Source organism: Arvicanthis niloticus, chromosome 1, assembly GCF_011762505.2.
Source record: "Arvicanthis niloticus isolate mArvNil1 chromosome 1, mArvNil1.pat.X, whole genome shotgun sequence".
Classification (NCBI taxonomy): Eukaryota; Metazoa; Chordata; class Mammalia; order Rodentia; family Muridae; genus Arvicanthis; species Arvicanthis niloticus.
This window is the reverse complement of record NC_047658.1, coordinates 61,029,259-61,055,804: the sequence shown is the minus strand read 5'-3', so window position 1 is coordinate 61,055,804 and position 26,546 is coordinate 61,029,259. Positions and strand designations below refer to the sequence as shown.

The following is a 26,546-nucleotide window of genomic DNA, read 5'->3' as shown; positions in this document are numbered from 1 at the left end:
CCATGTAAATTCCAAGGGAAGAGATTATTGTCTGGTTTATTTTCTGCCCCTTATTTCTAACACCCATTTCAGTGCATGAACCATAACAGATGCTTACTAAACAATGCTTCTTAAATAAAGGAATTGAGGCTGTAAAGCAATACCTGATGGTTGACCCCAGCTGTCACTTATTAGGAAGAACCCTAAAGAAACAAAGGAATGAAAAACTGTACCCATTTTCACTGCTTGTTTTGCTTTGCCAATGGTTGAGGTGTCTGGGACACATTAATTTTTACTGTTCATCTATCCAGGCATTATAACTCAGTAGTATAAGGCTGCTATAGAGTTGACAGTACAGTAAATGTGGATTATAGCTGGCTTCTTTGGCAATTAAAAGCTGTAGTATTAGGCAAGTTATTTTGTTCCCTGAATAAGAGGGGGGTGAGATAAGAAAATTCTGGGTAGGAGGGGGAATGGGGAAAGTGAATAACATCTGAAATGTAAATAAAATATCCAATAAAATAAACACAGATAACTTTTCATCTATAGAATAAGAATATTAAAATTATAGAGAACACTGTGCAGTTTGAGTACAGTCCATAAATCTGATAAATGGTAGCTACTGTTATTTCTAGTATCCCTTATTACTTATGCTAATTTAAAATTTTCGAGTTACAGAACTTCATTAGAAGTTATAAAACAACACATCAATGTTAAGAAGGTTCACAATTAGACAACTGTAACATAAGAGTCTAGTGAGGTTCTGGTGCATGTTGGCATCATGAAGGTGACAATTATTCAGCTGGAATCCTGACAGGAACCACCTCTGATTTTGTCATGAGCCATAGTCTCATGACACCTATGAGCCGTAGGTGTTACACAAACTGTCCACACACTCTGATTCATGATCCTACAAACCCTGACTACAAAAAATAATGTGCTTATTCAAAGCATCAATATGTGCAATGCATCAGAGGATATAGCAAAAAGTAGGTGTCAGCAACACAAAGACATAGTTTCAAAACCTTTTCCTTTTGAGCCACCCTTTATATTTGAATTCCTGAAGATTATTTTTAAAAAATGAAGACAATGAAATACAATTTTTGTCTTTAAATGTTTAAACTTCATTTAGTGGTTAGAAAATAAGCCCTTAAACATTAGCAAAATGAACTAGATATATAAGATTATATTACAAATTGCATGAAGCAATCTAAGGCATGCTGCTGTGGAGGCTGGAGTAATGCCTCAGCAGTAAACTGTACCTTCTATTCTTGCAGAAGGCCAGAGTTTGATGCCCAGCGTACATATTAGGCAGTTTATAAGTGCCTGCAATTTTAGCTTCAGGAGATCTGACGCCTTTTTCTGGACTTGATGGACACCATTGCTGACATGTTCGCACACACACACACACACACACACAAACACACACACACACACATATACACACACCCATATATGCATAATTAAAATAAAATAAGTATTTAAAATGTATTGACATATAAATGAAGGTTAAAAATGTATTTAGTTTTTAAAGGAGAAAACAGGGGAACTGGTATGGATTAGATTCAACTTCTCAGAGTATAGATTTCCTTGACAACTTCTAAAAGGAAGGACACAGTTTAGACAAGGATGGGACCTAATTGCAGAAAACAGGTTTAGAAAAAGCTTACAGACAAATATGGCATGAAGCATCACAAAAAAAAAAAAAAAAAAAGTTGTGAGAATTCAGCATGACAAATGTCTGGATTCTAGAGTGTTGAGGCAGACATTCAATACGTTGTTTTTCAATAGTGTGAATTATTGATTTCTTCATCTTAGTCAAACTCAGAACAGTAAATGACAAGTGAGTGCAGACAGTTTGTGGTACTCAACAAATTATTTGAACCCAACCTTTTATAATATCAAAGCATTCACACACACACACACATACACACACACACACACACACGCTTAGGCATGTGTTTTCTGAGTACTTTTTACTTGGTTCTAGATGTGCTTACACATTTAATAACAACCAAGGCATAAAGCTTCAGCTTCTACAATCCAGATTATATTTTAGTGTATATGTAAGTTGCTTGGTTGTGATGGCAACGGTGGTTGGGAGAATAAATATTTAATCACAATACATTCCTCATTAACCATAGGTTTTTAAAAATTAGGCTTGATTCATGTGATTTTCTAACAAAAGTCTTAATGTTATTTGGTGGACTCTACTTTAACCAGCATGACTTAGTTGACTGAAAATTCTTACTTTTTTAAGTGTTTTAGTTAGAAGAGATGACAGAGGTTCTGGTTAGTCAACAAAATGATGGACTGGGTATTGGGACTATCTTGTACCTCACTGGTACAATTAGGAATAAGTATGCTCTAATTGTATTTTGAGAGAAAAGTTTTACTTTAACAGGAAGAGTAATATGTAGGAGGAGCTAAGTGGGAAGGAGTACTGAGAGGAGGAGATGGAGTAAGGAGAGAAGATGATGGAGAGGAGAAGCTAGGTGATGAGAGAGAGAAAGAGAGGGGGGCATGGAGGCAGATGTTCACATATCTCCACCAGTCAAAGATAGTTTTTATATCTAGGTTGGGTATTGGGTTACGCTTCTGATTGAGCATTACCAAACTTATAAATCCTTTGATTAACATTTTAAAAAATTGTATAAAAGCAAAAAGGAAAAGGGGGCATGGGACAGGGGTTTCCTAGGGAGGGGAAATGGGGAAAGGGGATGGCATCTTAAATGTAAATAAAATATAAAATAAAATTTAAAAAACAATAAAAAAAGAAAATTCTTACTTTTTATAGCATTTATTGTTTATAGCATTTATTATAGCACTATAGATCATAGGACTTGTTATAGCATTTATATGCTGTGCATCATTCTTGTGTGCACATTAGTGTGCATAAGTGGCATGTGTGCATAGTGCAGAGTATGTGTAAAAGTCACTGGACAACCTCTGGTGTTGATCTTTGCTTTCTATTATGTTTAATAGTCTCTGTGATTCTTCCACCTGGCCTGACAGATTTCAGCCATTCTCCTGTCTCAGCCTTCTATCTCCCTGTAAGAGGGAGGGATGCTATGTGTTTAGTTCTTGTACTGGAGTTGATGATTCAAAAATAGGCTCTCACTCTTACAGTGTTTTTATCCAATGGAACATCTCTCCAGTCAACCTCATTCTTACAATAGTTATTATTGTCCCTGTTTACAATCGAAAAATCTAAACTTTGCATAGTTTTTTTTTTCTCTCTGTGTAGCTCTGGCTGTCCTGGAACTCACTCTGTAGACCAGGCTGGCCTCGAACTCAGAAATGCACCTGCCTCTGCCTCCCAAGTGCTGGGATTAAAGGCGTGCGCCACCACCACCCGGCAACTTTGCATAGTTTAAGAAATATTCCATGAGTGAGAAAGACAGACCCAAATGTAGTTTTTTTTTGGAATCTTTGAAAATCTTGTTCTAGAAGCAATTTGTCAACACTGTTTTTCTAGTGCTCTTGTGTTACACACAAGGAATTTACAAAATGAAGGAGGAGGATTCTTGCACCTAGGGAGTATATAGGCATTGGGATTTACAGAAAAAAACAGAAGTTAAACTCAAGAGACTTGAGCCTCACATTGGTCTGCTCCCTTCACAGGTTCTAGAACACCTGTATGTTCCTTCTTTCTACATGATGCTGCTCCCTATATGTGATGCTGCTCTGACTTGGCATTCCTGTCTTAGAGTGTGTAAGCTTGTAGGTGTGTACAGAGTCACACTTGTAGCAGTTACACAAGCAGGAAAATCCTAATATGGAGAATGTAAGCACATTTAGAAAATGATTATTTGCATCTCTACTTTCAAAATTTGAGCTGTTTTAATAGACACCATGATGTAGACATTTGATACAACAAACTACCCATGTTGTCTCATCAAAGCGGTACTTTTCATACAACACATGCAATTTCAGATCAAAGAGGAATTGCACATTCCCATAATGATCACATTCCTTCCTTTTGTGTGACGACAATGAAATTAAATTATTCTAATCATTTTCGATTTAAAAAAAAGTTAAAAATGAAATCCAAGCCAGCATGATACCCATCCTTATTACTTCAGCAACTTAAAAAACTATCAAGTATAAATAATACACTTACTTGGAAATCTGGTTTGTTTGTTTGTTTGTTTGTTTTCCTTTTCCTTTTTTGTAAAGAATTATTTTAGAAAAGAGATGGAAACATAACATAATTTTCAAAGTTATGTTGTGATGTGTGCTCATCCCTTCAATTAGCCACTGTTCAGCCTTGAAACAGCCCATAAGCCATCCCACTCCCAACTATTTACAGCTTCCTACAGGGTTCTATGTGTTCTACATGCTCCTTTTACCCATCATGCCTTACCCTCAGCAGGAAGGTTGGCAAATTTCTATTAGCTGTCAAGTTTCAAGTCAGAGGTGACTTCACAATGATGTCTCTCTTGGTTGTTCCAGATACAACTAGCTTGAGCTGTGTTTATTCCATTTTCAATTACAGTAATGCCCTTCATCAAAGTCCTTTAAAAGTCCCATCATGCTTCAGACCACTCATTGGTTTATTTGCCTGTGTCTTGTCCTACACTAGAAGTCTTCTAACAGCAATAATTATTTTTAATTTATCTTAATATCTAAGGCTTCAGTACAGTACACAAAGCATACCTGTCATTTAAAGGATTATTGAATAATAGTGACCCACAAGTTACACTCTAATGTGTAGGGATGTGTGTGTGTGTGTGTGTGTGTGTGTGTGTTGTGCATACTAGTGGCTCAGTTTAAATGTTATTTGATTGATACATGAAAGCTTTTAACGTACATTAAGGGACACCATTTCCACCAAATCCTTCTGGCTATAATGTTTTTTTAAACATCACATTGGTCAAATAATCATTTGAGAATAAAAGATAACATTAATATTATATTTTGCATACAAAAATAAATTTCACAAGAGGTATTTCTAACCCTTAAAACCACCTTGAATTTTTGGTCAGTGCAACAAATATTATATTGAATTTGTCAGACACTGTATACCATAACTAAGGCTTTTTCAGAACCATGCAGATAACTCATGCTAAATATAATGAGATTAGAAGCAATTATATTAAAGCAAAAAGTAAAACTAAGTCTAAAATCACTAAGTAAGACTTTACTCTACCCAATATGGTGAAAAAATCCAGGTGAGGCTCATATTTGAAACTCTTTCACAAACCTTACTATCTCAGAAGAAAAGGATACAAAATAAACTTATAAATTGTGAAGTACAAAAGCCAATTATAAAAACTGTGAACACAAACTTAAAATTGAAGTTAATTTATCAGAAACAAGCAAGTTCATATACTGTGAAAATAGGAACACACATGGTCTCTGTTTCTCTTGTGTCAAAAAATATCAGAATTAGGTTACCCAAGGTATTAAGGATTTATTATGCAAGGGTCATCGGGGTTCTGGTAAGAAATCATTAGAAAAAGTCTTTCCTTATGAGTAAGACAAATTTCAAACTATCCAGACAACTGTTAGAAGTTACAGAAGGGAGGGACTTTCCCAAAGAGGAGATCTGTAGCGCTCTCTCTCTCTCTCTCTCTCTCTCTCTCTCTCTCTCTTCTCTCTCTCTCTTTCTCTCTCTCTCGCACTTCCAAAATTTAATATTGATTTATCAAAACAAGTGTTCCTTAATGTGAGTTACGGAGTGTCTTCTGAAGAAAGCACTTATTTATTTATTTATTTATTTATTTATTTATTTATTTTGAAAAAGAAGAGAAGACAAGGACTCACCCACTTTACAAAACAAGGAACTGACCATCACTTGAAATAGAAGGTACTAGAACACTCCACATTTAGTATTTAGGGATACACCCCATCTTTTAAAACCTGTCAGGAGGTTTGTTAATCCTACCACATTCGCCTGGGAAGTGAATTCTTAAAGTAGTAAAAAGTAAATCCTACAGACTGCCTCCTCAGGCTCAGAAAGCTCCCAGGCTGCAGAAGTGAGAGATCTGCCCCAACCATGGCAGTATAAGGACTACCTGTTTGAAGTTCAAATGCAAAGCCAGAAGGTTTACAAAAATGAGCAGCGAGGAGCTCTCCAATAAAACTTGTCAACACGCAAAATGAAACTTTAGTACCCAGACACAGGAAACACTTCCTCTACTAAAATTAAAGGGGAAACACTTTACATTGACTTTTCAGTTTTTCAAAAGTCCTATATTAGGTTTTAAGCTGCCTCTAATTTTTTTTTCTTTCTCAAAGACAATCACTTTTTTTTTTTTTTTTTGGACCAGCTTCAATTAGAAATACAAACTCGGGGTGGGGGGGGGGGGGAGGAGTGTAAATTCACTTAAATTATGCAAGTGGAATTCCACAGCTGCTCTCTCTGGTTCTCCGTGCTGAATAAATAGCATCAGATAAACCTTTCAAATAATAACGTCCTTGCTCGTGACAAGGGGTAAATCTCCCAAACTTGAGCTCAACTTTGAGCCCTATTAGCTCCAGCAAGTGAATGTCAGCGAGGTGACAGCATCCAGGTAGCAGCAGCCCACCCTAAGCTGAGAAGCTGTGTGATGAATACCACCAAATTCCCAATGCTCATCATCCTCCTTTCAACACCCAGGGTACTCGGGTACCCCACAGATCACATCCCAATTCCACTCCAGCCTCCACATTCAAACCTGGAGCTCCTAGAACAATGAAGCTGCAGGAACACGGACAGTTTACAGCACTTTCAAACGGAAAGACTAAATTCTAATTTACAGCGTGATCCATAGCTTGTTACCTCCTCTGGTTTCTTGGTGCTGGCCTACGGAGGAAATAATCCTCATCTTTTCCTCCCCCCCTCTCCACCCTCCAAGTGTGAGCATGAACCTGAATTACAAACAGTTAAACCTGAAGGTCACTTCACAACAGCGTTCTGACAGGCTCCCCGGGGAGGCTGCAAGGCAACAATAAAACAAAGCCTTCGCAACCACCTGTAATAATCTGCCTGCTCAGCCGGCCATCCGAAAAGTCCTGGCGCTACACAAGGTAGACATTTTTTTGCAGCTGGTTTAACATGTACATCATGCCCAGTTGCCGTCTCGCTTCCTCTTACCTTCACGTTAGTCCGGAGTGCACAATAACATGCAAAGAACATTGCAGTAAATAAGGGGCATATGGGCCGGTGATCAGCTTCTCAGCACAGCGCAAGCCCCACACACACGATCCTGGGCATGTGCTGCTAAGGAGCATCCGTTCCCTCTGTCAGTTTGAAAATGCATTGATCCCTGTTTCCTCTGACTACAAAACGACATGTCTTGAAGGCACTGAGTGAGAGCTCAGAATCTCTTCATTGGCTATATATAGCATTGTGCCCAGTAATTTCAATTAGCCGAGGATTCAGCATCCGAAAGTTAGAACCTCAGTTGCTTTTCCTTCTAGCATTTTAAATCACTGGGGGAAAAAAGGAGGGGGGAATGAGCTCACTCAGGAAGGAGGGGGGAAAAGGTGAAGAATTGAAATTTAACCAATGAGTTACTTATATTTCTGGAGAGCCCGAGTGTTGTCCTATTAGATACTTTACCATGGGATTGCATCTGGCAGACTGTAGATGAAGAGGGAACCCTTTTCCCTTTGTAGCCTAACAGCTCTGCACTACATTCCAAGCTTTTCTGATGCAGTGCCCTGTTTGGCAAATACTACAAACCACCGCAAACATGCCTCACTCTTCCATTTCCCTGTGTGGAACAGAGCGGGACCAAAAGGTTCAGTGTCTCATAGAGTCCCCTGAAACCTAAGCTGGGTCCATCAGGGGTGCACTCAGTTCCAGGGCAAGGAAATACCACCTCTTACTGCCCTGTCCTGGAATATCATCAGGTCTGTTTTCCAGGGATATTTAAAGTTGTTAGGCTCTCTAATAAAACCATGCATCCAAATTCTCCAGTGCCATGCTTTGTTGATAAACAACTATCAGCGATACAGGAAGGGATTGGAACAAAACAGGGGGGCAACTCAACCAGCAGGATGAAAAATGATGTAAAATGTTCAGCTGGTTCTGGGAGGCAGAGAGAGAGAGAGAGAGAGAGAGAGAGAGAGAGATTTCTATTCCCATGAATCCATAAGGAGGGGGGATCTTTAATTAACAAACATTTTCAGGTCTTACTGTCTGTTGCTATCCTTGACAGGAAACAAATACTGCAAATTAATTGGATTTTTATTCAGCCAAGGCATGGTTCTAAACTCTTTTTCTAGCTTCAGGAAGCTCTAATGCTCAGCTAGAATTCTAAAGCTATCTGGCGAAATGCGAGCAGACATGAACAATTCTCACTGCAGTAAAAATAGTGGGAGGAAAAAGATTGGTGATGTCTTTGCCACAGCAACAGGGAAGAACCGCATCACTCACAGGGAAAAAGCTGCAGTGACTTTTAGGGTTTTTCTTTAACGTGTTTTGCATAAGCCACCTCCCCTTTGGAGCCTGCAGCAGCACTGAGGCTCTGGCAGAGTCTCTGGGCATCTCTCCTGGGCAGTGAGGTGAGGATGCTTCAGAGGGTAGAAGAAAATTCAGACAGAGGAATTAAAGAGCTAGGTTTTCTATTTCTCTCTTAATGATAAGCGTTCAGAAAGTGTCGTCACTTCTGACTAAATAGCTATTTTGGGCTGTCATTGTTTGTGGCTTTTTTAGGAAGAAGAAAAAGCAGTCTTAGCTTAAGCTGGAGATTGTTTAGCAATGAAAGAGAAGAGAGCCAGTTAATTTGATTCCCAGCTCTGTCTGTCATAGTAGACTAGGTAATTACAAACTGTAAGTGCTTGTAACATAACTCTGACTTCCAGGGCATTTTAAAAAATGTTTGCCCAGGTCCTATCACTCCCCAACTTTCATTAATGACTTCAAAGCAGAGCCTGTCATTTCAGTTCCTAATTCCTCCCTCTCCAAAGGTCATAGCAGGTTACCTCTCCTGCAGCTCTTCCCAGTAAATGAATACAAACATCACACCGGAAGCTGTGGTAAACAGGGTGAGGATTTAAAACTGTCTGTCTCCACTAGGGTTCAGAAGATTCTCAGGAAATAAAAAAAAAAAAAAAAAAAAAAAAAAAAAAAAAACCAATCGATAAATGTACTGTTGAGTAAATTTTTCATTAGGAACTATGGTAATTAGCACTTTCTATGTTTTTATTGCTATTTTGGTGGTCTCCAGTCTTTTGGTACCCCAAAACAGGAAGAGACAGGAAGTGTCACAATCTCAGAGATGGACACTGGTGGGAAATAGACGAAAGGGAGGTTGGAAGAACTTAGAGTTTCAGCTACAGTTTTGAAGTGTGTAGACTCCAAAGGAAGACTATGGCCTTGGAAGACCTGTTTAAAACTCTCAAGTGGGCTTACCTAGCTCACAGAATCCCAGTGCAGAATTGGGCTATAGCTGCGGATCTGCTATTTAGTTTTAAGAATACAAGGATAAAGGCCATTTTCATTTTTTCCTCATGGGAAATGTAGCATTAACTTGAATCACAGGGTCCAATAGAAAGGCCATTTATTAATGGGCTGGTAAAATGCCGCAGTGGGTAAATGTGCTTGCAGAAAAACCCAACAGCCTGAGTGCAGTTCCCAGGACCAAGGGTAGAAGAAAAACAACTCTTGTAAGTTGTCATTTAGCCAACACACACACACACACACACACACACACACACACACACATACACACACACACACCTTGGCATGCCTCCTCTACCCCACTGCACCCACACACAGTAAGCAAGTATGATTTTAAAAACGTGTCTCTATTCTTAGTCAAAACTATGCTGTGGTAATATATCCCCAAGAAGAACAATATTTACTATTGTAAAAGAGAATTATAACTGGCTCCAGAGTTTTGGAGGGAGTAGAGTTTCAATACTACAAGTAAGTAATCTCAGAAAAATATCATCCACGTCAACTGTTTGCTGTTTGAAGAACAGAATAATATGTAGCTCATAATTTGACTGAGAATATTAAAGATGAGTCATGTCAACAAAAACCTAGTTAAGCCAATAAGTTAGGTATAAAAACCAAAACCTGCAAATATATTATTAAAAGAAAACAGGGTTTTGGTTTTATATAATATTGAACAAAGGACCAATGCTATACCTGGAAAGATAATTTATACTATGAAAAAAATATAAACCACATAAACCATCTGCTCTGGTAAAGAATATACAATAGTAAATAAAAAATAGAAAAATATCTGCAACATATTTAATTGGGAATTCCTTAAAGGACCTTTCATAAATCACAAAGAAAAATAAAGTGAATTTTACAAAGCAAATGAAAAAATGACAGTTCAAAAGTAACTACAAATATGTTCAAAGTGCTCCAGATCTTATTAAGAAAAGCATAAAAATTAGAAAATGTTTTTTAATTGTTGATTCCTTTTAATGTAATGATTTAACCTCTAAGAATGGTATTGAATATACATGTTCACATGAGGGCCAGGGTATAGATGGGAAGACACCCATACACATGTAAGTAAAGGTCAGATGTCAATGACAGGTACATTTCTGAAACTTTCTGCACCCTATTTTTTGAGGTATGTTCTCTCAAAGAGTCTGGCACTCCACAGTTTGGGTAGGCTGGGTGGCCTCTTAGGATAGTTATACACAATACTATCATTGCTGAATTTTTTTTTCCTATGGGTACTGGTGATGTGACCTTAAATCTTTATGCGTTCACTGCAAGCCCTTTACCAACTGAACCATTTTTCTAGCCCTTGGTTTGAAACTTTTAACAAATTTTTAGAAATATAAATTAGGAGCTAGAAAGATACCTCAGCTTTTCAGAGTTTTTATTGTTTTTGAAAAGGACCTGAGTTTGGTTTCCAGAACCAACGTTGCACATAGGGTAGTTAATAACCAACTGTAACCTCAATCTAAAGGGATCTAATGACCTCATCTGGCCTCTGTGGACACCTGTATACGTATGTATGCGTGCAGGCACATAAAGACCCTCAGACACACACACACACACACACACACACACACACACACATACACATCCAGTTAAAACTAAAATGAATCTTAAAAATAACATAGATTTATAAAAGAAAGAAAAAATAAGGTAATATGAGAGTATAGTTTGTTACAAATGTAACAGTGGTGGCACTGTCCATTAATATTGATAAAGTAATTCATATTGATTGGCATCATTTTTCTTATCTGTAAAATTAGGATGATAGACTCCCAAGTTCTGTTTTACATGTAGTTAGAGAGTATCATTCTAAGTGTAGTTTTTGTTTTGTTTTTGTAAAGGTAAACCTGATCAGGTAAGTAGCCTGATCATGCCAAATAGCCACTGGGTTATAATCCAAACCAAATAGATTGAAATTTCTGGGGAGGGCCCTAGGTCTCAGTATCTTACAAAGTTTCTTGTTTGGCTCCAATGTTGAGCTATAAAGTCAATATTACTATCTTAGATCAGGGTTCATCAGCAAGGCTATTCAATAAAGCAAACGGGAGTGATTATCTCAAGTTTGTAAGGTGCATGACCTGTCATAGCCACGCAATACTGATGTTCTAACAGTAAAATATCCCATATAAATGCCGGTGTGAGGGGCATAATCAATTTTTATGAAACTTCATTAATTCTCATTAGAATCTGAATTCTATACCATGTTATGTCATTGTCTGATTCCTGGTACTAATATAATAAATAATTCTGAGCAGAAGCTCAACCCTGTTGAGTGAGGGGCCATGTAGACACAGCACTTTCTTGCCTTAGGCTTCCAGCCACAAAAAGGAAACAAAACAAATCTGGTTTCAAATTCATTTGCTATCATTTCACAACTGTGTGACCTTGTGCTGGTTACATAACCTCTCTCTGCCACAGAGTATTCCTCTGCCAAATAAAGAGTACAAACCAGCCCCTCAATAATGTTGTAAGAGTGAAAATAATGAAGCTTGCAAACTTCCTGCCTTCTTACCTGGAACATAGTCAGTTTAATCACGGGCACTTTGTAGTGTAAAGAAGGCTGGGATGGCAGAGACAAGGAGATGAATAAGACAATGTCTTTGTACTCTTAACAAGACTCTGTGTCCCTGGAACACTGTGAGCTGCGTGATGACCCAGCATTTGTGTAAGATTTCTAAGCTGGTTTTTAAGGGATCTCAAGAAGTTTAGTCCTCTTATATACCCAGAACAAACTCACTGCCACTGGACTTTCTTGAACCTTCTTTGGAAATTTTCTGAGATAAAAATAATAATTAATTTACAGGATACAAAGCACATCAAAGCATATTATAAGTTTTTGGTAAGGCATCTCTAAAAGTGGAAGAGAAATGTATTTCAAATACCTTAAAATATCAAGGGAAAGTGGAATCCCTTTGATGTCCGCTTACCTTAAAAAATCCATAGAAACATTAAATGTAAGCTAAAAATATATCTATATTTATGTTGGTAGTTTTTACTTACAGGCTTGATTATTTAATATATTATGAAGACTACACAGTAATGAACTGTCTGCCTGCTATGCACACTAGGGTATTCATGCCTTCAAAATTTGATTCTTGATAGGAACATAGAGATTCTTCATACTATCACTGAAGTATCTCTCTCTATGTCTATTGAAGAAAACTGGCACAGCACTTAGCTAAAAGTTTTAGATGTAAACAGGGGTGATGGGTTTATTCTAATAATCAATTTTCCAATTCCCAAGCTCAGAGTACATTTCTCAAAACTCTCGCAAACTAAAAGGTAATTTCAAGATATTTCAGATACTTCTCTACTTATAAACAAATATTTTAATGTCCAATTCATAACAACAATAAAATAGTGATTATAAAATCTCATTTTGACAAAGAATTTTAAATTAAAACAATGTAAAGGAAGAATGAGCAGAAGCTGAAATGTAAGGAAGGCTCAACCACTGCCTTACATTTGCATATGTAGACCAAGTAGCCATGTGGAATGAACTAGATTCTCAGATATTATAAGTGGCCCTGAGAGGAGTCATATAACATTTTGAATTAGAGTAAACTCTTGATCAACACTAATCAAAACAATGTACATGACATATGACAGTAAACTATGTCATTTGACACAGAAAGTATGTTTTTGAAAGTTTGGTGCACATCAAGTCTGTGTCAGGCCAGCTATGTACAAAGTATGTTTAAAGGGGATTCAATTTCCGGCTCTGTAATTGTTTTCAAATTTCTAATACAAATATTGTCCTTTCCAATATCTGTACATCCAAAACAAAAGATGTCCAGATATTGGAAAGGAGAGGAAGAGCGATCACTATATAACAAGTATCCTCTCACATAGCTTTCTCCATCTTCCAACTCCTAACTTCCACAGTATCTCCTTACAGTGCTGCTATAACTGTAAGGACTATAACTGTAATTTCTATAACTAAAACACACCCTCACAAGTTAGCAAATACCACTCAAGAATCACAAAGGGGCTAGTGCTGGTCCTGATGGAAACACTTAAAGATACACCTGTGAGCAAATGTAAGCACGTGAACTAAAAACCCCTTTAAATTCCTTACCACAATTACTCAGAACCCCACATTGCCCTATGAATTGCTATGTATGTCTTTGAAGCCTGTTCTGTGGATAAAAAGAAGGATGCTGACCTTTACCTCGATATAGGTGCTGAAGAACAGTGAAATGGATACACTTTGCGTAAAAGAGAGTGGAGGAGGCTTCAGAGAACCTCTGACTCAAAACATGAACATCTCTTAAAGATCAGATCAAAGCTCATCCTTCTGAGATCTTCCCTCATATTAGTGCTCCAGGTTCCTTAAATACCTGTAACATGCATTCAGTATTAAACAATGCACTGTCTATACTGGTCACCCATTGCTTCTTACCCCCCATATTTATGTCCTTAATCCCACAATAAACTTTTCAACAACAGAGGACAGGTGTCAACAGAAAAACAGTTCCCTTGGCAAACAGGGTATCTTTGGGATTCTTTCACAAACTAATAAATTGTCAAGTAGCTTACAAATAAAGAAGTAAAAATCTAACTTTTGTTAGCAGCTCAAGGAGTGCCTGAAAATTTTGTGGGAGTCTTTAAACAATGTCCTTCATACTTTGTTCAAAGGTAATTTCAAATCCTCTCCACAGACTCATGCTTCAGACCTCTCTTTTTGCTCATTCCTCTTAACAAATGACTGCCTTTTACTTCATGGAGAAAATATAAAATACAAAAAGTCCTCAACGTCTATCACCAAATAAATTAAAACCAAAACTGGGAAACTCTTCTCCCAAACTTTCTCCTTTTCTGCCACAAAGACATCATTCACTCTACCTGAGGTCATTTTCCTCCATGTACCCTTTGAAGGTCTAACGCCTCCACCATTAGTCAGACCTGTACATCTATGTATTATCTCTGAGACATATCTATGTACTTGTAGAGGTCTCTCCAAAATTTAAAAAAAAAAAAAAAAAAAACATACAAAACCAACAAAATCAAAGCAAAAACATCCAAAAAAAAAAAAATGATCTGATTTCCACGATTACTAGTCATATGCATCACCAAAATACTTAAACATGAACTCCACCACCACTTCCCATCATCTTCACACCAGCCTATTTTAAAAGCCAACACCTCCTCTAACTAACTCATTAACACACTAACTAGCTTACCCTATACCCCACCATACACCCAAGCTTCGACTTGGGGGGTGGCAGTGGACCTGCCATCCAGCCAATATCCATTCCTCCATCACATTCTAGATGATTTCTCTAAAATTGTAAGCAAGAAACTAATTAAATGCTTTTTAAATAAGCTGCTTTGGGCATGTTATCTCCTTACAGCAATAGAACAGTAACTAACACACAAATGATAGGTAACTTATTGAGTCAAATTTTTTCCAAATATTTCTAGAATTTGTAACCTCTCTCCATATCTGTGACCATCACATGTATTCTTAGGTTGTCTGTATTCTCCAGAAGCTTAATGAAGAAGACACCAAAATGTTTTCCTGAGATGTGTTCGTTTTTTAAAATTTTTTTATTGGATACTTTCTTATTTACATTTCAAATGTTATTCCCTTTCCTGGTTCCCCCTCCCCAACACATATACCATCCTCCCTCCCCCTGCTTCTATGAGGGTGTTCCCTAACCCACCCACTCCCACCTCTGTGCCCTAGCATTCCCCTAAACTGGGGTATCAAGCCTTCAAAGGACACAGGGCCTCTTCTCCCATTGATGCCCAACAAGGCCATCCTCTGACACATATGAAGCTGGAGCCATGTGTCTCTCCATGTGTACTTTTTGGTTGGTAGTTTAGTCCCTGGGAGTTCTGGGGGGGGGGGGGGGGTCTGGTTGGTTGATATCGTTGTTCTTCCTATTTGGTTGCAAATCTCTTCAGCTCCTTCAGTCCTTTCTCTAACTTCTCCATTGAGAACTCTGTATTCAGTCCAATGGTTGGCTGCAACATCCTCCTCTGTATTTGTCAGGCTCTGGCAGAACCTCTCAGGAGACAGCTATATCAGGCTCTTGTCAGCATGGACTTCTTGGCATCCACAATAGTGTCTGGGTTTGGTGACTGTATATGGGATGGATAACCAGGTGGGGCAGTCTCTAGATGGTCTTTCCTTCAGTCTCTGCTCCACCCTTTGTCTCCATATTTACTCCCATGAGTATTTTGTTCCTCCTAAGAAGAACTGAATCCACACTTTGGTCTTCCTTCTTCTTGAGCTTCATGTAGTCTGTGAATTGTATCTTGGGTATTCTGAGCTTTTGGGCTAATATCCGCTTATCAGTGAGTGCATACCATGTGTGTTCTTTTGTGATTGTGTTACCTCTCTCAGGATGATATTTTCTAGTTCCATCCATTTGCCTAAGAATCTAATGAAGTCATTGTTTTTAATAGCTGAGTAGTACTCCATTGTCTAAATGTATCACATTTTCTGTATCCATTCCTCTGTTGAAGGACATCTGGGTTCCTTCCAGTAGCCAGATGTATTCTTGAGCCCTTCAAAGCTACTTCCTTATGTCTTTAGATATATACTTCTAACTGTGATCTTTAATAGGCATAAATCAAAAGAGCCATATGACATTTTTTTTTTCGGAACAGACTGTTTTTCTGAACCAATGATGATTCCTCCTGCTTCTTAGGAAAGACTTGGGAATGTCTAGAAACATTTATTTTTTAACTAATAAAACTTAGGGCAGGGTTTGGCATTGGCAGGGAATGGGTAAGTAAAATAAGCTGGGGATAGAAGAACAAAGCTTACTGGCATGAGAGATTTAGGGTTGGGGGTAGTCAGAAGTGGGAGGAAAGGAGCCAGGACTCAATACAAGTGATTGATTGATGCTAGAAAAGGCTGGCTGGCAAGCTTTGATACGTTAAATAGGCACCTCAAGTGAGCCATTTGTCCTGGGTTTCTTTGAGACCTAACAATTATCAAATATTTAATAGGTGAGTTTTCAAAGTACAATGGGTGGCAAGATGGCACACAGCTAAACTCACTCTGAAGGTTAAGGCAGGAGAATTTAATGTTTGAGACCAGCTTAGACTACAGTGATGATTCCAGCCCCACAAACAAGTTCAGTGAATGGTGATGCACTAAGCTGCATCTCCTTGAAAACAGAAATTTAGACGATTACAAGCTTTGAAGAACATCTAGCAGAATGCCTTTGTTTTCTAGATGAGTCAGTCATGTGTGGTCAACAAAGAGTAATTAGTCAGTTAAAGCTACTGAACTGAACTAGTATCTAGTTAGTCTTTTGAGTTCCAGTTCTGTGTTCATTTCCCAGAAAAAGCATTTAAACATCATGTTTTTCTTCATAGCTCTGGGATGGTGTACTGTAAACAATATCTTACATCAGCAGTTACTGAGATACAGAAAAATAAAATATCTTTTACAAAGTAGTAAAGCCACGGTTTGTCCCATGTCATGACATTCTTGTGAATGAAGAAAGATTTTGCCTCATTTTGCTATCGTAGCTAAACAATGTCTAGAATGAACTTCATAGATACCAATACACATGAATGAAATACAAGCTACTTGTGCATTTAAATGTTTTATTGAGTTTATGTATTTATTTATCTGTTTTTATTTGTGTGTAAGAAGGAGGCATTCAAGAGTCAGGCTGTGCTTATGGAGGCCAGAGGACCACTTGTGGCAGTCAGACCATTCCTTCTACCATGTGGGGTCTTAGATTGAACACAGACAAAGACTGAACACAGGCTTGGCGACAGGTGTCTTTAACTATCATACATTTAAATATTCAGGCTCTTGAAAGAAATTACTTACTTATAATGACTATGGAAAGAGTATTAGGGACCCCTTATAAAACTTTCTCCAACCCCTATTGTTTCATTTTTAAAATAAAGACCCTTTATACAGATTTCATATGCATCTTGCTTAAGTGTCTAAGTAATTATAGTTTAAAACTAGACTATGATTGTAATTAATATTTGTCATTGTGCTCATTCCTCTTCATCTGCTAAAATGCACACAGAAAATCAAATGGAAATGTGATCTGCAAATGCTACCTTCTTCTCAAACTTATCAACCATTTTTCTTAATTCTAGCCTGAGGTTGTTAATTATGAGCAGACAGGAAATGAGAGCAACAAAGTTATTAGTGGCAAGGCTTCAGATTACTTAAGAACATTTACCTAATGAGCAGTCAATCTGAGATATATATATATATATATATATATATATATATATATATATGTATATATATATATATATATATATATATATATATCACCCTTTGTGAGTTTTTTTTCATTTCTTGTAGTCCCGAAGTAAAATTAAACATATTCAAAATTATAGTTTGATACAAGATTTGTAATTTCTTATGAATGTTAAAATATTAAGAAGGACATGTGAGATATAAAACAACATAATTATCTATAAATGGTAAAAAATTTAAAGTTACTTATTACAAGTACAGAATTATATTGGAAATAATTTTAGATAACATATAAAAGTCTGAAAACCCAACTCAAGGTCATATTAACTAACTGAATTTAAGAACCTAGATATTCAAGTGGACAAGACTACATGTAATCTAGCAACACAATCTGGGTATCAGGTGACCACGAGTGGCCACTATTCAATGCAATGATGTAATCAATACAAAATTCATGCATTGGCATGGTATCCATATTCCTCTGTCTTGACCTTTGCTCCCAATCAGGACAGGAAAGGACTACTCTTTCCTCAAAGTAATCATAGGAAGTCTACTTTTAAGCAGCCCATTTGAGGCTTTCCCAGGCTAGTAATGCTTTGGACCAGAACAGTACTGAATACTTCTCTTCATTAATGTCAGATGCTACACACATGAAGTCTCACCAGCATGAACTTAAAAAGTATGATACCAATAGAAATACCAAAGTGGCGGGGGAAAGCCCATGAGGCCTCGATTCTAAACAAAATTCTATAGGCAACCAAGGGATGCTGAACGTGAGAGAAGTGGCCTTCAGGAAAAAGCACATCAATTACCAAATGGTCAGCCACCAAAGAATACATACTAGTAGCACTATACAGGCTAAGCAGGTTTTATTAGGAATCCATACGTATACATACATGCATATAATAACAATGAAGAAAAGATGCTATGAATTTAAAAGAGAGCAAGAAATAGTATATGGGGGATTTGCAGGGAGAAATAGGAAGAGAAAAAAGTTGTAATTATGCTGTAACCTCAAAATAAAATAAAACACAATAGAATGCAAATATTTTTCCCTACGTCCTTTTGAGTCCCTGAAAAACCAAACTGGTGCTGGCAATCTCTCTTTCTATATAGAAAACCCTGAGGGAGCAGTTGCTACCTATTTGATCATCTTTGTTTATTCTTAATAAATATTTTCAGAAACTGGTCATGGGTGTTAGAAGACTGTTAATTTTAGTTAATCAGGATTAATGCTATGTTTTATCTATTGTCCTAGCATAATTAACAACATAGTTTTTTTCTATAGAATATCTTTATTCAAAATAAACTGCATGGATACTGTGATGCTAAGTAAATTTGTTCATTCGACAAAGGGATTAACAAGCTAAGAGGTGTTAAGTAAGTGGGCCTGATGCAGTAATAAGTGACAATGAGAAGTGAAGTGGGGAATTAGGTTCTAACTTCCTCTCTCTGTCCTTGAAGTCAACTGTCAGGTTAGCTGAAGAAGACCCTACTTTATCCATAAGAAGTTCTTCCTTCTTTTTCTTTTTTAAACATTTTTTATTGATTCTTTCTAATTTCACATCATGCACCTCAGTCCCATCCCACTCATCTCTTCATCCTCTCAGATCCTCCCTCTGGCTTGCAACCTCTGCCCCCAAGTAATGCGCAGGCACACACACACACAAGCACACACACACACACACACACACACGCACGCACACACACACATACACTAAAGGAAAATAAAATAGAAAGACAAACCAAACAAAGCATAGAAAACATATCAACCTAGAATTGTAGTAAGTATGTGCCGAAGTGTCCCAAAGATCTCCCTATTCACACATCTTTACTTGCAAATATTTATTACAATGGGTCATTGATCTGGTTCAAGGTCTCTAGTTTCTGTGACACCATCAATAGTGGATCCTCACAGGAACTACTCCCGTCATCCTGTTGTTGCCTTTGTCACGATGATACTGCAACTTCAGATCAGCAGAATTAGCCTTTTTTAAATGCTCTCCAAGAGTTCATATCTATCTATCTATCTATCTATCTATCTATCTATCTATCTCTACCTCTACCTCTACCTCTACCTCTACCTCTACCTCTACCTCTACCTCTACCTCTACCTCTACCTCTACCTCTACCTCTACCTCTACCTCTATCTCTATCTCTATATCTATATTGTCCCACCAGGGTGAACTCTACAGCACTGCCACCATCAGCAGGAGACGGGGTCAGCTTTCATGCTTTCTTGTCCCCAGAGCTGGCTCACCTGCACCCACACCTCCAAAGCCAGCTCTATTGTATTGCCCATTAAAGGCTCAGGACCCACTCTCCCAAGTGGCTGCAGACTGAGAGGGGCTGAGGGGCTGGGCCAGCTCCTCTGCTCTCATACCTGGGGCTGGCTCATCCACTCCTTTGCCAGCATGGCCAGCTCTACTGTGCTTTCCAGGCGTCTCCTGGATGCTGGAGCCAGGGAGGGTCAGGGACAGATTGCCTACTCGCATGACACTGAGGCCAGGTCAGGCTTTAGTAATCAATTAATGGGTATGAAACATTGTAGTCTTCTCCTCCAAGCATTCCTGACATCCCTGAAGGATGACGCAAGAGTTCCCAAGGCATTCTTCTCCATTCTGGAAGACCTTCCCAGAGCAGACTGTTTTTCATTTTCCTTTCTCTCTTGGTTACACAGTAGGCCATTCTCTGTAGATTTCAGACTTCTTCAATTTCACTCTAGCTTCTTTTCTTTGAAAGAAATTCACTGTTGCCTCCTTTTGTACCATCCACTGTGTGTGTAGAAAGATAAACCTTGATGTAGGAGAACATGAAGAGAGATGGAAGGCCAAAGACAGCTAGGGGTGATTGAGTCAGTCCAAAATAAAAATTCTTCAATTTTCTGATCACAATGTTTCTTTATCATTGAAAATATAAATTTTATCACTTAAATTTTTAGCTTACATAAGTACATTGCATTTCCCTGTGGGTGGTATATTGAGTTCAAGGTAACTTGAACTAAGGGGCTACAAAATCAGAGACAAATATGCTTAAACTAGAACACTATATCAAGATGGTAGAGATAATTTCTCTTCAACTCATCAATATAAACCTAGCTAGAAACTTGCCAGGTACAATATACGTATAATGACCTTAAAAGTTATATAATTTTTTTCTCTGAGTTTCAATGGCCCTGTTTGTGAATCATAAAAAATAAAATCTATCATAAGATTGTTATACAACTTTAATAAAATAGAAAATCCTAGCAGATATTTGCTATGTAGTACATGTGAGCTAAATGTTGTTACTATTGTTTTTATTTCTGTTGTTACCTCAAAGGTTATATTTAAAGGGACATATTGAGGAAATCTTCTGCTAAATGCCTCTGGCTAATGTATTCTGATTATTTACACTTGGATGGATCTCAAATTAGACTACAACCTGCTTGGCTGTCACTCACACTTATGCATTTTAAGGTTAGCAGCATCTGCACTGAGCTAAGAATATGCTTGATCTCTGAGAGATTTCATACTGATTTTTTTCCACTGTTCTAACTTTTAATTCCAAGAAGATTAATAATAAAAAAAAATCTTTGGCTGCCTGTGGGCGTTGCCTGTTTCTAAGCCCTAGTCAGAGCAAATATGGCTATTTCAGTCTCATTACTAGAAAAGTAAATTAAGATCATTTGAAACAGATGTAGCACAGACCTCCTGTTCCTTCTTATCCAGTGACAAAAATCTTGAATGACAAATAGACTTCCTGAAAGGTGAGGTGACTTGATTATATTCATGAACATATGCAGATATACTATAAATACCTGGAGATCCGAAAACACCATTAATGGACTTTTGTTGAGCTCCTACTATGCACCATTTCTACTAGGCGCTGCAGTAAGCATTGAGCATGCAAGGTGAACAAAGCAAGTACCTTTCCTCCTTTGCCAATCAGTCTGTTTCCCATTTGCTCACTCACCTTGGCTGATAATGTACACAATGCTCCTGCAAGCTTATGTATGTGAATATACACAGATGCACGTGTGCAAAGTGAACCTTCAAAGCTAGATATATACACATGAACTTGTAAGAATATTTGAAAGTGAAAACTATAAAATTCCATATTATTAAAAGAAAAGATGGAACATATAGACTATGGGGCACTGCCTCTTTAGATATTTAATAATTTACTTTAAATCTAGTTTGATTTTGCCTTACTGTAGCTCATATTTAAAGGACCTTAGAAGAAATGATCTCTATATTTCCATTTGAGCAGGGAAGGCATGAAGGACACCTTGATGAATGTGCCTTACTATTTATCTTATCATTGCCCGGAGCACATCTGTATAAAACCTTGCATATGCTAACAGGAAATGGCTGACACTTTAAGAAATATGTTCCTATTTACAATGCATGTCTCCATCCCATTTACAAGAACTCATTATGTGCTAGAAACCATGCTGAGAGTTTTCTAAGTCTTACGTCTAATCCTTGCAATAACTACATGGTAGAAATTATCTTCATTTTAAAGAAAATTGCAAGTTTGTATGACCTCAAACACCTGATATATTATGTGAAGCTTTGAACTTCACGTGGAGGGCATGGTTACATTCAAGATGAGAGTACTAACTTTGTAAAGTTATTGGGATTAAAAAAATAAAGTAAAGCTCACTTTGTGTATATACATAATCAAAATAGGAATTAATTGTTAGGACCAGAGGATAAACATAAGTAAGATGGCTAATACTTATTAATCTTCTGTTATAAATTCTATGCATAAGTCCCCATACATGTGTGTGATAGCTATTCACCAGTTGTCAACTTGACTACATCATGAATTAACTAAAATTCTATGAGGGATTTTCTTGATTGAATCATTTGAAGTGGGAAGACCTACCTTAAATCTTCGCAACACCTCATGGTGGCAACCTAGAAAAAGGACTTGAAGGAAGGAAAATTTGCTCTTTGCTCATTTCTTCCCTGGCATGAGAGCCAATTTTTAAGGACTCCCATGTATACTAAGGGGAGTTGAAGTATTCAGTCTCATGAACTGGAAATTACTGATTCCTTGCACTGCTCACTGTGAGACAACCATTGTTAGAATAGTGGGACCATAACCTGTAAGCCACATACATAAATTCATTCTATCAAGTCTATTTCTCCAGACTTACACAATATGGATTCAACTTTTAGAGCTATGAATATATTATATATTTAAAAGAGTATATGATTATTTCAGTTTCATATTCAGAACTGTATAAAGAATAGGCAAAATATATGCAGTTCATTCTAAAGGAGGCAGATCTTCTAATTATATTTATAATATTATATTGATTTAATATATACCAGAATAAACTGTTTTCTTTCTCCATTAAAGATTTTATGACTTAAGAGTTACTGCTCCATCTCTTGAAAATGCTTGACTGAACTCCACTTACTGATAAACCAGTCACTGAAAAGTAGACTCAGGAAACTGCATATTTATAAATTGTCTCTTGAGCATTCATCACTCACAAAAGGAAACCTTACAGAGCTTGTAATATGTCTATTTGGAATCAACAATTTAACAATTAAATGTATTTCTTCTCACTTAGGGTAGCAGCCCATTTACTCTTACTTCTTTCCCAAAGAAGCTGTTACCAGCTATTTAGTATCCAGAAAATTTTAAGAGTTAAAATAAGTCACCATCTCTAATGACCCCAATAGTATACCTGTTGTCTTGATTTGGAAGATTAAAACTTGTTAATTTAATTCCAAATTTTAACAGGAATGAAATGCTTCAGTAAAACACAAAAAGTTTGGACACAAAGTAAAGGATTTATGTTCAGGCCTCTACCTTTAGCTTGTCAAGATATACAATAGATAGTAGAAGTACCTATGAGTAGTTGATGATAAATTGGCTCTAAAGTCTTATCCATCACATGATCTTTTGTTTATAAGTGAACAGCCTCAGACCAAGTGATTGAATAGATATAGCAGTGTCCTATAATTTGTTCCTCTAACCTGAACCCAATCTATACTAAAACACATTTTCCCATTTGCCTTTATAACTATTCTAAATTTAAATTCAAGAGCCTCCAAGACCTTCGTTGAGCTGGACCTTCTTGGCCTTTCCAACTTCATTTCCCACTGTGCTCTTGGTTCTCCGAGGTTAATCTCACCACTTACACATTCTACCTTGCAAATTTGGTCTCATAAAACCTTTCTAACCCTTTCATGTCCCTTGCCACTGAACAGAATTAGACCTTCATCACTTTTTTAACTGAACTATCATAATAATATCTTACTGATCTTCCTGGTCATTTTCTCACACCATTTTCTACATCTCTTCATTGCCTCTGCATTTGTCCCTTTGAGAAACATACATGCTCCTGACATTTTCTAAGGTACAGTTTGAATATTTCTATAGTTTCTATTAACTGCTCATTAAGAACTGAATGCTTCCTAGGACTTTGATAGTGAAATGTACCATTATTCCTGAGCCATATATTCTGCTAAGTAAAGAAAGACAAAGTCAGGCCTGAAGTTCTCTGGATGTACAACTTCCATACTTATAGTTTGCTTTTGTAGCTGTCTCTGTCTAGTTTTTTCCTTCTTCTTTTCTTACCAACCACTATTTTTATTCTTCTTCCACTATATCATATGGAAAGAAAGAGACATTAAGAATTAGCCAGAATGAATACATTTATCTTTAAAAAAATAACTAATTTGAATTTCATCTCATTTACATTTAGCATTGTGAGTATGTACAAAAGACTTAATTCTTTTGATTCGTATTCATTTTATGAATGAATTGAAAGTTATGATCTCTAGCTTTGAGAAAAATAATGGATGGATATTAAGATAACATAAATATAAGAACCTAGTATAATGTAGTCACTGTTCCTTAAGTCGGGTTCCTTTCTCCTTTATTTTCTACACTGAGGGACATATATGTTCTACAATGTAGGAGGCGTCCTATATTCCATATAGTAATAGACTCTCTTGTTTCTGAACATACCTTTCTTTCTAAACACTGACTTTCAAGGCCTTGTTCTGATAAAATACAGTACTGCAACTTTCAATGCTCTATAAAAGTATCTCTTACCTCTGGGATTATTCTGTTTCCTGTCCTGTGAACACTGACTTCTAACCTGCCTCTCTACAAATATATTCTACATAAAGTATTATTACGCTTCTTTTCCATGCAATGTTATTATTCTCCCTCCCATTATGAGAGTCATGCCCTATGTCGGTCAGTCATGGTTACTATGGATTTCCATAGTATCATCTGAAGCTAGCTACTTACTAGAGACCTGTGGCTCCCCATAGAGCAGGTTCAGGATTCCTTGGATACTACACAGTGATCTTTCCTTTCTCTTCATTTGCATTCTCCCCATGATAATAGAGAGATCAAGGAGCAGTGACCAAAGAAGGCATTTTAGAAGACAAAACTACCTCTCATCTAGACTGTGAAAAGTGACAGAACCAAACAGTAGCGAGTAGTTTCCTGTCAAGGCAACTAATGCACAGAATAATGACTCCTTTCTGTTTCATTGAATCAATATTTATTTAGCACTTTCTCTGAGTCAGGCCTGTTCTAGCAGCATATTATACACTAAAGATGATGAAGAAATAGACCTATCTGTTTAGATGTTATGGGTAGGAGCTGAGATCAATCATGTTTTGGTGTGGAATGATTATAAGGGGGAGAGAATCTCATTGAATGCAGCTGTAATCCCACTTCAAAAGCTGAGGTGACACAAACTTCCTGAGACTTTCTGACTTTGTACACTTTCTGGCTTATCTGTCTGCCAATTGGGATTTTAATTCCATAATATCTTACTGATCTTCCTGGTCATTTTCTTACACCATTTTCTACATCTCTTCATCGCCTCTGCATTTGTCCCTTTGAGAAACATACATGCTCCTGACATTTTCTAAGGTACAGTTTGGATATTTCTATATTTCTATTAACTGCTCATTAAGAACTGAATGCTTCCTAGGACTTTGATAGCCAAATGTACCATTATTCCTGAGCCATATATTCTGCTAAGTAAAGAAAGACAAAGTCAAGCCTGAAGTTCTTTGGATGTACAACATTCCATTCAAGCTTTTTTCCCCCACCACCATGAACCTAGCACTTAGAATACAATCAAACAGAGAAAACACTTGATAAATATATTCTATGTACTGGGCAAAGTCCATTTACCATAATCCATATAATTTATGGGTTCACATATCTGTTCTCTTCTATTAACAAAGGTGGCCAGCTTTTTCTCTCAAGGACCAGTCAATAAATATTTATTTGCTTGTTTATTTATTTTATTTTGTAAGCCATAAAGTCTCTAATATAACCATTAACTCTTATTATTGGAGCATGACAACATTCATTGATAATGTGTAAATATTTGTACAGGACTGGATTAAGAACATTTGGTTAGGGATAGTGAGATAGTTCATTGAGCCAAGAGACTTGCCACCTAGTTTAAGATCTGAGATTGATTCCCAGATTCATTAGATACAGAGAACCAATTCACAAATGTTGTCTGACTTCCATCCATGTGGAATATGACTGTGTATACATGTGTGAGTGCACATGCATGCACATGTGCGCACACACACACACACAGAGGCATATACACAGATACACACACATGAGCACAGACAAACACACACATGTACACACACAGACACACACATGCATACACACACACATTCACAAATGTAAAAAAAAAATATTCAAAAGCAAGTAAGTTGGATTTGGCCTGTGGTATAAGCTTGCCCATTGTTATCCTAGACACTCTTGACATTTCTTGAGGGAAAGTTATCACTTATTCTGCTTTGCAATGCCTGGTACCTAATAGCAGCTCAATGCTACAGCTTTGAGTATTTGTTCTGGTCACTGTTCTAAAGACTTCCCAAGTAATTGACTGTTTATTCTTCATGGCATCCCCTATATATTTGGATTTATTTTCTTTATCTACAGATCAAAATCTTCTAGATCATTAAGTGACTG

The 26,546-nt window shown here is 37.2% G+C and overlaps 1 protein-coding gene across 12 annotated transcripts in view; it reads right to left on the bottom strand.

Moving 5' to 3' along the window:
• Dlg2 (discs large MAGUK scaffold protein 2) overlaps positions 1 to 26,546 on the bottom strand; it is a 1,841,012-nt gene that overhangs the window by 1,257,836 nt on the left and 556,630 nt on the right. For 2 of the 12 annotated variants that reach the window (XM_034484734.2, XM_076937842.1), the window contains exon 1: positions 7,061 to 7,396. The exons of the other annotated variants lie outside the window; for them this stretch is intronic. In XM_034484734.2, the coding sequence (XP_034340625.1) occupies positions 7,061 to 7,102 (42 nt within the window). In that variant the 5' untranslated portion in view covers positions 7,103 to 7,396. Of the gene's footprint in view, positions 1 to 7,060; positions 7,397 to 26,546 lie in introns of those variants that run through there. 12 annotated transcript variants of the gene reach the window in all.